The sequence below is a fragment of the Miniopterus schreibersii genome (assembly GCF_964146895.1).
Source record: "Miniopterus schreibersii genome assembly, chromosome: 6".
NCBI classification, from domain to species: Eukaryota; Metazoa; Chordata; class Mammalia; order Chiroptera; family Miniopteridae; genus Miniopterus; species Miniopterus schreibersii.
In genome coordinates, this window is record NC_138107.1 from 41,083,239 (window position 1) to 41,102,127 (window position 18,889).

Below are 18,889 nucleotides of genomic sequence, written 5' to 3' on the forward strand. Positions count from 1 at the left end.
GTTTGGTTGACCAGAGGCTCCAAGCTAAATTAGAAATCTACCTTAAACAAGAAAACAGAACCCCAGTGTGTGTTATATGATATATCAGTATCACCCTGACTTCATATAATTATCTGTCCTTGCTTCCAGATTTCCTCCTTTTACTCTTTCAAAAGCTTGTATTATACCTAATTCATAAGCTGCCTTAAATCTTCCTTTTTTTGAAGAGGATGGGACTTTTTAAAGAGATACGGTTAAATAAGAAGATATGAATTCTATTTCCTTTTTACAGATATACCATTATCAGCCTGTGTGACCTTAGGCAAGTTACTTTCTGTTCTTCAGTTTGCTCATGTGTAAAGAGCAGATAACACCCTTTCTCCCAGCCTTACCGGAATTTTGTTACGGCAGCAAAAGACAGCATGTGCAAAAGTACTTTGAGCAGCAAAAAGCACTATTAAAAAATGCCAGAAGGCTGCACATCACATTCTGTTGTACTTACTGAGTTAATATATCAATACCAATTTCAAAAAAGAACTTTAATAAAGAATAGTAACCTGATCATACATTGTTTTCTGCAGGAGTCCTTTACTGTCCAGCAACTTTAATACTTCTTGAGATTTTTCATGATAAAATGATTCTCCTGAGTATTCATCAAAGTGTACTCCTAGACGCTAAAAGGGTTCAGAAACAAACACAGAGTTACTTAAATGTCCGATTACCTTACCCTAAGACAAAATAGGTTGCTCTATAGTCTGTCATACAGATCAAGTCACTCCCCTGCGCTAACCTTCTAAAGCCTCCTCCCAGACCAGTCAAGTCCTCGCAACAGTACCATGCTGTCCAATATGGTAGTTCTAGGCACATGAGGCTATTCAAATTCAAATGAAATAAAATTAAAGATTTAGTTTCTCAGTCACATTTCTCACACTTCAAGTGCTCTGTAGCCACACAAGGCTAGTGGTTACCACACTGGACAGCACAGATACAGAACATTTCCATCACCGCACGAAGCTAGATTGGAGAGCTCTGGAAAACATCCCACATGAGGTCCCACCCTACAACCTCTTCAACCTCCTCTCCTGCTGTCCTCATCTTGCTTACCTACTCTAGCCACAGGGGCTTCTTTACAGAAACTCTCCTCAGTCCACCCACAGACAGCACACCTGATCTCTTCCCTGTTTAACTCTTTTCCACAGCATCATCACCATCTAACAGCTTATATGCTCTTGGTAATTCACAGTGTCTGTTTAATTCACTCTCTGGCTCCATGCTAGAAAGTAAAGTCCATGCGAAAATTCATTTCTTTTATTTACTGTTATATTTTTCCATGCCCTAGAATGTTTATTAAATCAACAAATTTATATCATATATAGGCCTAAGGAAGCAAATGAAGAAAAACCAATGAAGAAAAAGTGAAGGAATGATCGGAGAGAGAAAAGAAAAGCCACACTGAAACGAAGTATCAGAATGTCACCTGACATTCAGTCTGCTAAGTTCACAGACTTCAGGATTATTTCATAGCTCTAACTTTCATCCCAAAGAACAATATTTGAGTCCTAATTTCCAACTGAATGACAAATCTATTCTTAAAACATGAGCTTGAGAAGGAACTTGGCTATGGCTACCTGGTGGTACCAGTCATGAGCTGCACTACATTACAGGAAAGCAGAAGAGTGGACAGGTACCTTGTAAATCCGAATGTACTCTTCTACGCTCAAGTCCCGAAATTTTTGCCATAATGCAAGTGCTTGCATGTCACCCATTTCCAATCGCTGGAAGAACTCATGTGCTGATTTTGCTACACTCTTATCTTCTGCTGCTTCTTTATTAACTTGTACATAAACCTGAAAGCACACAGTACATTAAATGAAGTATATTACCAGTCATAGTTACCTTCAGTAAGGAAAACAAAATCCCGAAAATTCTCATTTAAAGGTTATCCAATTACTCACACTTCAAGTGCCCTCATCACAGTGTAACCTTTCCTTCTTTTCTTTCTGCCATGAGCCTTTAGTGAACCCTATAGGCCCCTTCCCAAAACGCTTCTAAATGCATAAAGTAGAATACATATATTTACAAAGGAAATAATTACATTGAAATACAGTTATCCAAATATTTTTAAAAAATTTAAGATATAGTAATGAAGGAAAATGCTAACTTTCTCATACAGGTTAGTGAAAATAATGTGTGATTTTTTCTTTCCATCCAGGTTCACAGACCCTTACATTAAGAAAGCCTGGCTTAGACTAGACCAGCATGCCGTCTTTTTTTTTTCAAGTCAAATTGTTATTGCTGCAACTTCTCTAAGAAAAGGTTGAAGAAAGTAGGATGCCTCAATCTGGCAAAGAAAAGGCCAAAGGATGATTTAGCAAGTTGTTTTAATGAAATATTTTTTAAAATTTTTCTCTAAATCCACAAAAGACCAGTAAAATAGGTGATCTAGGAGACTTTTTGGATAGTTAGGTAATTATACTCCAACTTGGGCTCCTGAGAACTGTGTAGAGCACTCACTGCTGGAGTGTTCTTGCACCACCTGCCTTCGTTGGTTTAGCTCTGCCCCCATCCAATGACAGGACTAGAATTGGAGAGCTCATTACCAGCTCTTGCAGTTCTAGGATTCTGTGTTCACAGTTGTTAATTATTTTCCAGTCTCCAAAATCCAAGGTTAAATATCAACATTATAGCTCAAGTGGTTTTGAAGTTATGCATATGAACTATAAAGATTTCATTTACAAGTTGTAACCACCTTCCAGAGAGAAACATGAATGATAAATTTACTATCCTCATTCCCCCCCTCCGCCAGAAAGCTATTAAGTAGCATGAAAGTAATACAAATTGACAAAGTACCAAAAAATAAAATAAAAAAATGAGGCCTCTAAACTCTTACAGTAATATCATCAAAATATCATGGCAGGAGTATTTAAATAAAAAATGGTTTGATTGCTGGAAAATACATTGGGATGACCATAATGTGCTTATACCCATAGATACTACCAACATAAGGGACAGGGCATTAAACACCTGTCTCAAGGTAAAAATGTCTCATCTTTCATAGATGGCTTGTGTTAATTACTAGAATGGCAGAACTGAATGAATACATACCCAAATAAAGGTAAAAAGTAATATTTTTTTCCTCTTTAAAGTATATTGCATAGAAAAGAGTTAATATATCAGGTCTGAGACTGTACCCTTAAAATGTTCTGTTTACAAGGTTAGCCCCTGACTGGCATCTGGGAACTTGGATTTGGGAATGTTCTCACTAACCTAACTGATAAGAGTGTCTCACTGTACCTAAAACTGTGCAAACACTATGGTTTATGCTAAACACCTGCTTTCCTCCTGGGAGTTTGAAATTTTAATATATCTTTATTGATTTCAGAGAGAGGAAAGGAGAGAGAGAGAGAGAGAGAGAGAGACAGACAGAAACATCAATGATGAGAGAGTCATTGGGGATTGAGCCTGCAACCAGGGCACGTGCCCTGACTGGGAATCGAAACCCGATCGCCTGGATCCTAGGTCGACGCTCAACTGCTGAGCCACGCCCGGCCGGGCAGGAGTTTGAAATTTTAGGACATGCTACGTAGAGGGTACCTCCATGATCCTCCAATAGAAACCTTGGGCACAGAGCATCTAATGCACTTCCCTGGTAGACAACACTTCGCATGAACTGTCACAACTGGTTGCAGGAAGAATTAAGTGCATCCTGTGTGAGCCACCCTACTAGGAAAGGACTCTTGGAAGCTTGGGCCTGGTTTCCTCTGGACTTCGCCTCATGTCACTTAGCTGATTTTGCTCTTCATCCTTTTGCTGTAATAACTAATAGCTATGAGTACAATTATATGCTGAGTCCTGGGAGTCCTAGTGAATCACTGAACCTGGGAGTAGTCCTGGGAGACCTGAAGCACATATCATAAAAATTAATTTCCATGTCGTCCTATGAGTAAGTCCAAAATAAGTCAGTTAAAAAACAGGAAAAGATGATTTTGGTAAGGTGTAGGAAAACTGACAAGAGTCACTATAAGACAGTAAATTGCAAACTTCCTGACTTTTGAATGACCTATCCATTGCTTAATACAGGCATACCTCAAGGTTGCCTATAATTATGAAGAGCAATAAAGCAAAGTAATAAAATGAGGCATGTCTCTAAAGACATATACAGAGTTTGTGATTCCAAATCCATCTCTCTCTCTCTGACACACACACGCACACACATAGACACTCATGCACACACAATTTACAAGCAAACTTATACACAAAATATCTTGATTTTCAGAAGAGGAAAGATTTTAGGTTTTTTAAATCTAGGACTCTAAATTTAAATAGCCAAACATTTAAAAATCTAGTAAGCATTCAAACTACTACTATTTTTAGAAAAAAAACAACAAAATCTTTTTCCTTTCTTAAAGTTTCAAATAGAAATAATTAAAACAAAACAAAACATAAAAACCCTTTCTAAGGCTTTAAGAATCTTGGGATTTTAGCAATTTGTAGTTATAAACCAAATATTACTGAAAATCAACTAACACTGTCAAACAGAACAATAAAAAAGCCTTAATTAGTACTTAACAACCTGCCTGTAAAGGCACAATATGAAACTATAATTATGAACATTCCTCAGGGTTTTAGAAAAGAAATGCCATTTCCTTCACAAATAAATTTAATACTGTGTACTTCTGAAAATATAGTTTTAAACTTACAACTATCACAAACCTTTACCCTTAGAAAGTATGCATTTTGAAGATAGCTTCCTTTTGAGGCTAGATCTAGACAGAAAGGGAAGAAAAAGGAAATTTTAAATTTGGATTTGATAAGAGAATATGGCTTAAGCAAAGTGTTTTTGAAGATGGAAACACAAATTTTCTTTTAGTTACTAGCATGCAAAAGCCAGTTGGTTTTCCACTAGGGAAAAAACGAAATGTCTGAGACCTCCTTAAAGAAATATTCACCTCTTCCTTTCATTATTTCTAGATGCTGGGATTGCTGAAAAGCCTATGACACTTATTTCTAATTTAACTGATTAAGATAATTACAGTCAGCTCTTGGGATGACCTGCACAAATGTAAAGAAATAAGCAAGAAAATAAAGCCCTCTTACTCCTTCTCAATCCCTTAAATTTGATTCTAAAATGCCATTAGCCACATAGGTACAGTCTATTCTCTTGGGGCAGGACCTGAACCCTATCCCATTATTTTTGCCTGAAAACTCAGAGTAACTGCTAAGGATGGTTAGCGTAACTTGGACACTAAAGACTTTTTAATCTGTATATTTATTTGTCCTCTGTCTTAAAAGGCATTTAATTTTGATCTCATTTTTCAGAAAAGAACATGTAACTAATTCATAATTATAATTCAAACAAGCTCATTGTCAGTTTAATTTCGCTTCATGTCTTGGTTGAGACAGATTCCTATGTTAAATGAAATATTTAAAAAATTCAAACAAATTAATATAATTTAATATATCAACACATCAAACAGCAAAGTCAAAGCTAGCAAGGTAAAAAAATAACTCACATGAAGTAATTAATTCATTAATTGTCAAATTTCTCATTAGTACATTAAGCAGCATAGAAACAGCATTTTGCCACTCATTCATCTCCTTTTAATATTTAAAATCTTTTTATTCTCTGTACATAAGTAATAATATCCATGATACATTACCTACCCCTTTACTCAAAGGCAATAATTACTAACTTCTTGAGATCATCATGCATTTGTGCCTAATAAGTACAACATTTTTCATGCTGAAAAACGTGTTTTTTGCACATTTCAATGGGGTGGGATAATTACTGAGCTATTAACATGTACTCTGGCATTGCTCGGCATTTCCATCCTTGTTCTAAAAACACTTAGAGGACAACAACATGTGTAGTGCTGTCCCAGAAGAGCATGTGTTAGGGAGAAATTCGAATGGTTTTGGGAAGGGCTGTCAAGAGCAATGGTATAGCAAAGAGGCTTTGTGGAGAGAGGGAAGAACTGTCTAGATTGAAGATGGGATATGGGAACACTCCCAGGAATAGCAGAAGCTGAGTAGCCCCTGGGGTGGCAACAGGCCCTCGGAGAAAAACAGTTCACGGTGTCCCTAACAGGGAGGCTGGTCTCTAGGCCTGTGGAATTGGGCCATAACAAGGACCTCAGAGGTGAACCTCATCACACAAGCAGAGCTGTGTGCCTGCAAGGCCTTATGTAGGCTTGCGTCTGGGCATATCAGTCAAGACCAGTGTGGACTGAGGTCAAGAAGAGGCATTCATGCCTTCCTGGGATGCACATAGCCTAGGGAACTTTGTGTGATTTGGGAGGTGGGGAATCCCAGCAATGACTTAATTGACTCTCATCACTCTCAAAAGTGATGCTGTGGTTCAGGTTTAATTAGACTTACACTAAAAGAGCAATTTCTTGCGTATAAGTGTTACAACAGGTAAAATTCACAGCAACCATAACAATCACCCTGAAAAAAGTAATGTTACCTAACCAATAAAAAACTTTAGAATTCATTTCTTTACACAAATTTCTAACTGCATAAATAATCCTGTATAGGTCTAGAATCAATTTAGTCTTGAATTCTTTACTTAAGTTTGAGAAATTGTTCTGAGACTCTTAACGCCAGGAAAAATATGGTCTCCTGAGGAATAGATACTTCCTCCACATTGCTAAAAATGAGTGCAAGTAAACAAACTGGTTTTGATCTTGCCCTATATTTTCACTTACTACTTTTTTTTTTTTTTTTTTGCTACTGATATAGGGAAACTCAGGGTCAGATCTCTTATATACTATTACCTTGTAATACATTATCCTCTGACTTTCTTTGTCTTTCTAAAGTGCCCATCACTGCAATTACCTCAAATCCTTTCAGAACGGGGCCCATGGAGATCATTTTGAACTTAAGAAAAAATTTATACTACCTATGTTAATATATTTTGTTGCCTTTACAAATGCCAGAGCTAGAGTACAGGGCTAACGCATACTTTATTGGCATAGTATTTATCTCTTGTGAGAGGTGGCTAATATTTCAGAGGATTTTCTATAGTTATCAAAATCCATATTAATAAGCAACATGCAATGAGTCAAATTCTAAAATCTTCTGTAGAAAAAAAAAAACAGAAAAAGGAAAAAAGGCTGGGTTATATATTCCTAAAGGTACCGTGTTAGATGTTATCAAGGTCCATTCAAAAAGTTTAAATCTAGGAGAAACCCTGGAAAATTTCTTCTAAATATTATTATTAAAACAAAAGTAACTGATGACATCCATATACCCATGATTTAGATTTAACATTTGATAACTTTTTACCATGAGAAATTACTTTTCAATATAAATAGAGAGGCTTTTTGTAAATGTTCCAAAACTTATTACAAATGTTTTCCCTGCATCAACAGTGTAAATTCCAAACAGTAAATATATTAGTTGTTTAACTCATCAGTCAATTCAGGGGGGAGGATCTTTTATGAAACCACTTCCCTATTTTGTGACAACAAATTAGAACTAAAGAAAAAGTTTCAAATGTTGGCCTACAAAAGGCCTGTTTATGTAACAACACAGCCAGATGTCATTGGCAAAGAATGACTACAGGTACAGAAAAAAAACTAGTAATGAAGCAAAATGGAAATGCAGTAGAGAAATGATTGTAGGTGTTAAATGTTTTCATCACAGAAAACAAATGCTAAAACCATCATATAATATAATTTCTAACCTGGCTGAGACACTGAAAAGGGGATACTGATTGCGGTACAATTTAAAGGGAGGTAGGTCACAAAATCTGCTACTGGATGACTTAAGCCAAATTCAAAAACAAATATGCTAGAGGTTGAACTACCAAAACTAAATTACTAATTGCATCCCTGGTGCAGCAATTTGAGGATGAAAGAAAGAAAATGCTATGTAAGTAATTACAACCAATGGACATAAATGGCTAAAAAAGGCACTTTGTAGTGCCCGTAGGGGGCAGGGCGGTGTAGCACATGGAGCATTTGGGAGCCAAATTGCCTGTGTTGGAATACTGGGTGTGGTCCTTGGGTTCTTCATTAGTAAACTGCATAGTAAAGTAAGTTAGAATCTGACAAATGGTAACTAGTGTGTCCTACCATAGCTAGCCTTTCCCTGGAGCTACACAATAGGTTTTATATTGCATAACTTAAATGAAAGAGAGAGAAAAGAGCAAGACCAAATTCATTCAAACATTTCCTGCAAGGTACAACGTTTGGGGCTGGGGATAAAAGATCAGGAAGACACAGTCCTTCCTCTCAAAGAACTCACAACTATAATTTGACAAGGAAAAAACCAGGGGTTCGACAATGGTTAAGTTTTTTGTTGCCTTTTTTTTTTTTTGAGCAGGATAAGATCATTTAATATGTGCTTAAAGCTTTAAAAAAGGAAAAAGTTCCTCATTTGTGCTAAAAGTTGTTGAAAGTAATCTACAGTGACAGTTATTTTATTTTAAAATAAAAAACAGGTCTGCAAGAATTAGCATAAAGCTAAAATAACCTGGAGGTTGTCACTTTAGATTCTGCATTTCTTTGTCCTGCAAAGGAAGGAGAAAGAGAGCAGGTGAATGCTCTAATGGATTTCTATCTTCTATTACAAACAGCAAGGTGGGTGTATTTGACTTGCACTTTTTGTCCATAAATGCTGCTCCCCTATGAAGCTATTAGGCAAAAGAACACTTAATGAAAGCAAAGCCACTGTTCCTTGAGTTTTTAGTTATTCATAGGAGTACCTCCGCCTGTGTTTCTTAACTATGCGTATCCATCAATTAGTCACCTCTAACATACATGCATGATCTCCTTTTTATGAGTCTCAAAAGACAGGGAGTTGTGTTAAACTACTTGGAAACATATGTTTAGGTTTCTATGGAGTTTGAGAACAGATTTTTACTAAAATATTTAAAACATGGGCAACAGAAATTTACTGTTTTCAGAATTCAATAAAAGCTTTTGTGCGGGGTGGGGGAAAGGTGAGAACAGTTACTCTCACATATGAAGCTGTACTGTAAATTCTTTATTGATTTTTAGAGAAAGAGAAGAAGGGGAAGAGGAGGGAGGGGGGAGAGAGGGAGGAAGTGGGGGGGAGAGAGGGGGGTGTCAGTTTTTGTTGTTCCACTTACTTATGCATTTATGGGCTGATTCTTGTATGTGCCCTGACCAGGGATTGAACCCACAACCTTGGCATATTGGAACGATGTTCTAACCAACTGAGCCACCTGGCTGGGGCTGTACTCAAAATTCTTAAATATGTTCTCTCAAGGACACAAGGTCTCCAAAGAGGTTGATATTTTCTGCACCATGGGTTGTCTCTGTTGGCTTGGATCTGATGAAAGGTTCACTAAGCTTGTGGGAAAGAATACATACTATTATTCAAAGTTTAATAAAATAATACAGTAAAAATTCCAGGCACTAAGGTGGCATGCTTTACTTACAGACAACCATAAAGAATTATTAATTTTTAAACCCTTGCCTATCAATAGAACTCTTAATGGGAGATAAAAAAAATCTTTCGGTTAATATTATATATCAAAATTTAGGCATTTAAAGTGCGGTGTAGCCCTAGCCGGTTTTGCTCAGTGGTTAGAGAATCGGCGTGCAGACTGAAGGGTCCCAGGTCCGATTTTGGCCAAGGGCACATGCCTCGGTTGCAGGCTTGATCCCTGGCCCTGGTCACGGCCCGTGCAGGAGGCAACCAATCAATGTGTCTCTCTCACATCCATGTTTCTCTCTCTCTCTCTTCTACTCTCTCTGAAAAGCAATGGAAAAAATATCCTTAGGTGAGGATTAAAAAATAAATCAATAAAAAATAAAGTGCAGTGTAGGTGTGGAATCAGGAGGAAATTATAAACCTTTAAAAATCCTCAAGAATTAAAATGTATTTTTGTGAAATTTAACTACAAAGCCAGCTGCAGGAGAAAAACCATTTATAAAAAGAACAACCAAACGCACTCTGTGGCTTTGGCTAGAGGACTAAAGCATTAGTTTGGCATGTGCTCTTCCTCCTACACAGGCATAACATCTCTGTTCTGACCTCGTGGTCTGTCACCAACATGGCTGATGGTGTATTTGTATTTCTTCTTCCAGAAATAGCAGAGGTAACAACTGAAACAAAGAAAAGGAAACACATCCCTGGAGATGAATTGGACAGGAAGAGTATTATTAATAACTCCAGGAAGGACTGATGAAAGAGAAACAAGGGACTAAAAGAAGTATAATAGAATGGAGTTCACATTGGGCAAAAGCAAGGTAAAGAAGCTGAAAGACAGAAATGTAAAAAGCATGTACAAATTCAGAAAGAAACACACCTCCCTTCCTCCGCACCAGAACATGAGCAAAAAAAGGATATTCTCATGTTTTTCAAGTCTAAATGAGTTATAGTTACTACCATGAAGAAATCTGAAGTATACAACAACTGACAAAAATTGAGAAATTTATCTGTGTTAAATTGTTATCCTATGTGTTTATTCTAAGAAGCTTCTATACCTAGAGAACTACTGTCCCAATTCAACTAAAATAGTAATAAAAGAACACTTGGATTTGAAAATTAAAAGAACTCCCTAGTAAAATAAAAACACGTTTTCAATTTTTTGGTTCCTTGTTTTAAAAAACATTTGTTAAAACCTCTGGGATTAAAATGTGTTACCAAGCTGCATAGTACTCTGAAAGAAAAAAAAAGTTGAAGCATTTTCTAATATTGTATCTTGACAACTTACTTCGAAGAGATGCTGCAAAGGATTAGACTGGAGTTTTTCTTCATAGCCAAACAGTTGGAAGCCAGTTCCCAGAAGACCTACCACAATAATCCGTAAATGAAAACATTATAAAATGGAACAGAAGAGAACAGTGATGGCAGGGAACAGGTATAGTTCTATAAAAAGATCAATCTCCCAAAATTGTGTATCTTGAGAACATTGAAAACACATGCTATCACCTTCTGCTACCCCATAAACTGACACAAGTCAAATTCAATATATTGAATCACAAATTCAAATTATTGAAATAGATCAATTACTGAAATTAAGTTCACAGAAACCAATAGACTATGAGCTCATCAAAGGAAGGGGCTAAAACTAATTTATCTTTGTACTAACAGTGTTCAACACCTCCCTAGCAGACATAATAAAAAAAGCATTTGTTGAGCAGCTAACTCTGGGGAAAACATCATGATGCTGGGCACCGGGCACTCAAAATTTGTGAAAACTGATAGGAAAGTGATTTCAAAACTTCCTTTTTAAAATAAAACAAAGGTAGGAATTATCTGAGTATAATAATATTAGTCCTTAAATAACTGAATTAAAACAATAAAAGAGAAACTAAAAACATCCCTGGTTACTTCTATGCAAGGTGAACAAGCAACAAAATTCTTTAGTCATATTTTTGTCTTTTGACAATACTTTTTTTTTCAAGTCTTTGATGGTAAGTTCAGCATTCATTGGCAGTATTAATTTGAACATAAAAAAAAAAAATTGAAGTTTATAAATCAGCAATGAAAATGCCTATTGTGGACTGTGAATATTTATACTCTTAAGATATTTTGATAAAAGATGATCACAATTTCAGTTTGAAAGGGTATCTGCAGCCTGGGGCCAAAAGCAATAAAAGGTAGTTTAATTATTTACAAAACCATCTGTTTCTACAACTATATCAATTACCAAGCTTCAATTCCAATGGAGCTATTACCACTGGGCTTTGCTGACTGGTGTACATTTTTCCGTACAGGCTCAGCAGAAAGTGGGGTGCTACTGAACATATGGACATACAACACTTTGGAGTTTAGACAGGAACTAGAAGGATGACTGAAACATGTACCAGCTCTATTCACTTTCAAGCAAAAGCAAATATGATTGTGATTCAGGGTCCTGGGAGCAAGCAGGACATGAAAAGATGTCCAGAGTGTTCTAAAAAGCAGAAATAGCAAAAGAAAAGGCCAATTCCATTTAACATTTCACCTAATATATTTTCAAAAACTAATTCTGTGCCTAGGAATGTCTGCCAACTTTCAATAGGGGATAGCTGAAACAGCCAAAATTAAAACTCTTCAACAATGACGGTTATAATGGAAATGTTGACAGATCATTGACCACTGTAGTCTTTTGGAGAAAAACAGGTATAATAAAATCCTGCAGATAAAATTTCATGAATACCATAATCACAGATTTGCTAATGCTTATGAAACGCCTAAATCAGTCAAATGAATATAAAGTGGACACCATCTATTGAATCTGACAATTGAGCCTAGAGCCTAAACCTCTATCTACCAGCCGTTGTGAACTGCAGGTGGATTTTTAAAATGCAGGGCATGTTTTCTGATTCCTCCACAGTGAATATAAGAGCATTGTTAACAGGTTCAAGTTCTACCCTTTTTAAGGTCTAAAAAAGATTTTTAACTGAAAGTATAATATTCATAAGAGAAGGTCATGATAAGTCTGTCTTTTGAAAGCTTTGATTTCATTTCACTAGATATGGAACATACTATTAAAGTGAACTTCAGAACTGGCAGTGTACACTGCACTTTATAGAAGCTTTAAAATATTAACTAGCCTTTCTTATAGATTAGGATTGTAAAATAATTCCCAGGACAGAGTCATTCATCATTCGAAGTGCCTCTTACGTGCCAGGCACTATGGATACAAAAATAATTAAGACACACTCCATGCCCTCAAAAAATATATCATCTAGCAGGGAGAGAAGCAAACAAATCTGAAGACGGTAGGATAGAAGCCTATTTGAATAGAGCTGGGTACTAGAACTTGGAGATGTGAGAAGGTGGGCAAAGGGTGTATCTGTGTGTCAGAATGCTTTACAGAGGTGACACTGTAAGGGCTGGATCTTAAAACACACGTAGTTGCCAGAGATTTTTAAAAGTTTGCATTTCACATGCTACCAGTCCTTTACCGCCTTAGCAACTACATTTGTCTTGCCCTTGATTACTGGTGTATATGAGCTACGAATGATTCTGACTAAACTCTTGACATTGGAGATAATTTGTGGCACTCATCTGTCTGGGTCTCACTCCTCTCTTCCTCTCTTTGTTTTTCCTCTAGGCCATGGACCCAGGAAATAAAAACAGATCACCCTTCACATAGGATGGCTCAGGGAGGCTGGACTTCCCTTGTTTTAAAAATGGTGGGACTGTCATTGAGAAGGGTGTATATAGCAAAATTAACTTTTTCCCTGTATACTCCTTCTACATTTAACTTACAAATATAAGCTATTTTTCTTTAATAAAACCACAGAAGCCTGTATTTATTGGGTGTTTCTCTGAAAGTGTGAAGTTTCCTCACCCAAACTCACTTGTGTGGTGAGACTTACCCTAATAAATAGAATATAAGATTTATGCAAAAGAGCCATTAGGAAAAAAAAAATAGGTAGGAGGCACTACTTTATCTAATGGGATTCTGCCTATATTCTGTCTGGATGATCAAGTGACATGATATTAAAACATTAAATTTAACTGTGAAATGAAAAATAAAATCTCAAACTTACCAAACTGCATACCCCAATCTCCAAGGTAATTTATTCTGGTTACTTGATGTCCTAAAGCTTCTTTGAGATTTGCTATGAAATTTCCTAGTAATGAATAAAATACAGTTTCTCATTCTTGTTATCCATTTTGGCATAAGAACCATGTGCTTCTCCATTATCAAAATAATAGCAGAAAATTCTTTTGGCACAATTTACCAAATCAGTGTTGTTTTTTTTTAACTAAAACATTATTGTGTTTTCATCTATGTTATGGAAAGTAATGAATTATTGAGGGAGTAGTTATTACAAGGAATCTCTTAACTTTCACAAGAACAGAATTTTTATTAACATTAATGGGAGTTGGGAACACATTAGAGTAATTGCTATTCCAAGTTAATCCCAGGGACAGAATATAACACCGTCTTAGTAATTAACAAGAAATAATTTAGCTGTGCCCTAAAGAACATGAGTCATACTGGTTTTATTTCTAAATAGCTCACTTTGCCTTCTTTCAATCACTGAAGTCTATCTTCTTAAGCCTGCTCCCTAATAGCACATGGCATTCCAAGGCCTCCTGGAATTGCCAATATTGGTTTGATATTCAAGATCTGTTCCACTCTCCTAGGGTGCCCTCAACATACTGCAGAAGCTGGAAACCTAAAAATTACATTTCCCAGAATCTCTTGCAGTTAGGGTTCCAGAAGTAATTTAGGTTTGGGTAATCAGATATACGTTGCATGAGATTTAGAAGGTGGAAATGAGATGGAAGGGGAGCTACTGTACTTCTATTTTTTCTGACAATAGTGGCGGAGGCTCTGTGTGTGTGTGTGTGCGCGCGCGCCCGCGCGCGTGTATGTCATCACTAATAGAGGGCCTAGTATCCTGTCATGTGACCTCCAAGGTAATTGAAAGACTGGGAATGAATGGGGCTGCCTCTTTTGCTAGTATGAATTCTAGAAGGCAAGGCAGGAGTAGTGGGAGTTTCCTGACTGTGGCAGTGGCAGCATGGTTCTAGAGCAGTGGAAATGATTGCAGGAAAGGCAGATGCTCCTTGATGACCCAAGTTCTATGGTACAGTTTTAGGAGTCTTTTGTCAGCTTCCCAAAGCTTATTCAGCACTCCCAACAACTTTGTAAATTAGTCAATATCCTGTAGTAAATCTCTCCTGCTTTTACTAGAGTAGATACAGTTTTCTGCAAATAATCCCTCACAAGTATGCAACATCTGACTTAAATTACCGCAGCTACTTCTCTTCCAGCTTCCCTACTTCGAGACCTTCCCAATCTATAGAGTTCCAGCAATAGGAACCGCCTTCTTCAGTGGTACTCAGACTGTATTCCTATGTTTTCTTAGCACCTTATTACCTTACAAATCCAACTAAAAGGCTGAATCTGAGTGTCTGGAACTGACTGTCTAATTTTCAATCCTGGCTATGATACTTAACTAGCTGTGTGATTTTGGAAATGCTCCTTTTGGTATCTGAGTTTCCTCATCCATAGAGTTAGGAGGCTTACCAAACAGGGCTGTTATGAAACTAACTGAGTTAATATATGAAAACACTTAACATGGCAAGTAAATTCTCAATAAATATTCTCTCTTCCTGGTCGAAATAGTTCCCTTAACAACTATTAAACAACGTTATCATGCTCTACCTATTACTTATTCCTGTAGCTTTTCTTACACTGTATATTTCTTATTCTCTTTTTTCATCAAGTCCTGTCATTTTTTCTCTTAAACTGCAGCTTGAGAACTTTGTAACAAGGAAAGCTGACTCCAGTTTAATAATAATCTATGCCACAAAGTGCTGATTTCTCCAATTCTTAGAAGTATTCAAGCATGGGTTAAATGATTTTCTTTTAAGCATGCAATAGACAGATTTCTATACAGGAAGACAGGTTAGATGAGATAAACTTCAAAGTCCCTTCTAATTCTAATATTATACAATTCTAACTGCAGTTTTTAAATTAGGCTGTTGCTTTATATCATGTTTTAAATACATGAAAATCATAAACCTATACACTAAAGCAGTGATTTTCAACTGGTGTGCCACAAGAATTTTTAAAACATGCAATACCTGACTATTTAGTCAGAGGCACTGATCTCTTTTCCCTTAGATTGTAAAATAAAAAAATGATAACGGCCAACACAACAATAGTTGTCCAGTGTGACTGAATCAAAATTATACCTATTTTTTTTTTTTTTTGTCAGATTGGCAAAAAATATGATATACATTTTGGTGTGCCGCACAATTTTAGTAATTAGTTTATGTGTGCCATGAGATGAAAAAGAGTGAAAATTGCTTCACGAAAGCAGCATTATAGCTATGAAGTATGACAGCAATCTCTATTAGAATAGTCTTGTTTCAATTTCTAGTCTTGAACACTCTAGTTAGTACTCACATGACTGAGGTTGAGCTTCTTTTTTAAAAAACTGAGATATAATTAACATACAACAGTTTCTTTAAAACACAATGCATGAACAAAAAAATGAGGGAATCACTATCATCTCCACATAACTATTCTCATTTTTACACCTTTCATATCTTCTCCATATGCATACATATTTTAAAAAAGTTAAAGTCATAACCAACATACTAGTTAAAACTGTTTTCTGAGTTAATCTTTTGGTTTTGAAACAAATTTCTTTTTTCTACTTCTACACCAATTTTCCCTATTTCATGTAATATTTAATTAGCATCAATCTCATATAAATTTGAACTTTTTTGTCCTATTGTTATTTAAGCATTAAACCACTAGACTTCATTAGCAAATACTGCCCCAAAGACATAATTTTCTGTGAAATGAAACTTACCTATGATGGTAGAACGCAAATGTCCAACGTGAAATTTTTTGGCAACGTTAGGTGAACTATAAAAAATTGCAAAAGTTATATTTCTGTTTAGAACAAGAGCTCTACAATGCACTAGGTCACACCTCCACAGCTCAACACAATTGGGGACTAAGGCCTTTGGTAATTTAGGGCAAAGATAAGTTAAAAAATAGAAATTTAGAGCAAAGATAAATTAGAACTCAAAGAATCATCTTTAGTGAAACAGACCCTGTGATTCATGAGGCTATACTGTACACAGAGGTGGCACACTGAGGAAGCAGACACATTTAAGGTTTGATAAAAAGATAAAGAAATTCAGGGATATTGTTTTGACACAAACAATGTCGACTACAGGGAATTAAATTTAGTGCACCATTTTATAAACCCTTTATCCTTTCAAAAAATTTTGAGGACCCCAATGAAATTTTGTTTGTATGGGTAATATCTATCAATATTTACTGTATCAGAAATTAAAACAGAAAAATATAAAAATATTTATGCATTAAGTTTCCCAGAATAATCAGAAATCTGACTTGCCACTCCAAATTCTCAGCCAACACTTTTATCACTCCTCTGTGTCCTTGAGAAGTTGTAATCAATAATTTAACATTATAGCCCTAGCCAGTCTGGCTCAGTGGTTAGAGCGTCAGCCTGTGGACTGAAGGGTTCCGGGTTCAATTCCGGCCAAGAGCACACACCTCAGTTGCAGGCTCGATCCCCGGCCCCAGTCGGGAGGTAGCCAATTCATGTGTCGCTCTCACATTGATGTTTCTTTCTCTCTCTCTCTCCTTCCACTCTCTCTGAAAAAGCAGTGGGGAAAAATACCCTTGGGTGAAGATTAAAAAAAATAATTTAACATTACAAACTACAAATGCTTCTAAGGCACTCACTACCTGACAGGCAGTATTATGCATTACCTCACTTAATACTCATAAGAGGTGTGAAGTAAGGTACTCTTATCTCTTATTTTACAGATCAGGGAACTGAGGCAACAAGGAAGAGAGATAATAAAAACAAATGTAGCAATATCTTGATGACTTGAATCTGGGTGATGAGCACATGGGGTTTACTTATACTTCTCTGTTTTGTGCATGTTTGAAGTTTTCATAAGTTTTTCAATATTAAAAAGGGTAATTAACCAGAAAACCAGAAAAATACAGAAAACACTGGTTTTATAAAACTGGATAGTTAAGGTCTATGATTCCTGAGAATGAAAACAAACAAGGTGATCCCTAGGACTGCCTTAATTGCAAATCTGTGAGGTAAAGCAGAAACATTTATAGCATAAAATGTTTATATTAGAAAGAAAAAACGCTGCAAATCAATAATCTAAGGGTTTCCTTTAAGAAATTAGAAAAGGAGGACCAAAGCAAGCAGAATAAAAGAGAATAATATAGATAAAAGCAAAAATCAATAAAACAGATGAAAAGACAGAAAATATTCTATACTGTAATTGTAGTGGTTACACAACCTGTACACCTTTGCCAAAACTCATCAAATTCTGTGCTGAAATATGGTGAACTGTATTGTATTGTATGTAATTATACCTCATTAAAGCTGATTTTAAAAAAATCAACAGACTACTATGAAAATATAAAAATTACAAACCACCCTGGATGTTTTGATATTAAAGGAACATAAGAAACATTGTTTAGTGAAAAAAGCAAGGAGTAGAACAATATATAATGTATGAGATCTGTTTATAAATGCACAGAATATATCTAGGGGGATAAACAAGAAACTAGTATTGGTGAATGACCAAAGGAGAGAACCAGGAAACTGGGATGGGGAGAGGACTTCCTTTTTACTGAATATCCTTTTGCAATCTTTGATTTTTTTTCCAACTAAGTATTTATATTATGTGGGGGTTTTTAGGCTTTCTCAGAGCTTTTGTATTTTTTCCTCTAGGATTAGGAGAACTGAATCTATACAGGTCTTCAGCCTTGACAAAAGGTCACTTGAAATCATCAATTTGCCATTCTCTGGCACCATATACTCACTAGAAAGGGAACATAATAAAATGGAAAACACAAATTCAACTCCTTTGGAAACCAAAGTAGCCACAATAAATGAATTATAGTTTGGACACATTACTGGGACTTGTAAAGGATTATTTCATATAATTTTCTCAATCTTGTAAGAAAAGACAAATATTATTGCTCTTATTTTCCAGGTAAGAAAAGAGGCCAGGGGGAAAAAGCTGTCCCATCTGAGATCACCGAATCAGTTACTAACAGAACTGGTACTCTGATCTTTTTACCAAGCAGAGGACCTCAATCTATCCTATGAGAATACTTCACACTGGGAACAGCAGAGGGTGGGAAAAGACTGTGCTGAGCAAAGGAGAGGAAAGGCTACATTACTGACTGCTCCTGCAGGTTTGATCTGAACAAAATAGGAAAGGCTGACTTTGCAGAGAGGAGAAAGGCAACCATAGTTATCTACAAGTTTTACATCACCTACCAGGTAGAGCCCATCTATGATGGACAGTCATCTACTCTGGTACTTCATCACACTGCTCCTAGATCTGACAAAATATATTACAACCAACACTATGTATCAGGGAGGCAGTAAAGGTTTAGTATGCAGGCTTCAGAGTCAGAGTTAGCTCTATGACCCTGAACAAGTTACTTGACCTA

The 18,889-nt window shown here is 36.2% G+C and overlaps 1 protein-coding gene across 2 annotated transcripts in view; it reads right to left on the reverse strand.

Moving 5' to 3' along the window:
* Nucleotides 1–18,889, reverse strand: part of RARS2 (arginyl-tRNA synthetase 2, mitochondrial) — a 51,912-nt gene that overhangs the window by 12,358 nt on the left and 20,665 nt on the right. For both annotated transcript variants that reach the window (XM_081140940.1, XM_081140941.1), the window contains exons 6-10: nucleotides 16,233–16,288; nucleotides 13,443–13,526; nucleotides 10,670–10,746; nucleotides 1,668–1,826; nucleotides 547–653 (exon numbers count right to left, since the gene is read on the reverse strand). In XM_081140940.1, the coding sequence (XP_080997066.1) occupies nucleotides 547–653; nucleotides 1,668–1,826; nucleotides 10,670–10,746; nucleotides 13,443–13,526; nucleotides 16,233–16,288 (483 nt within the window). The remainder of the gene's footprint in view (nucleotides 1–546; nucleotides 654–1,667; nucleotides 1,827–10,669; nucleotides 10,747–13,442; nucleotides 13,527–16,232; nucleotides 16,289–18,889) is intronic.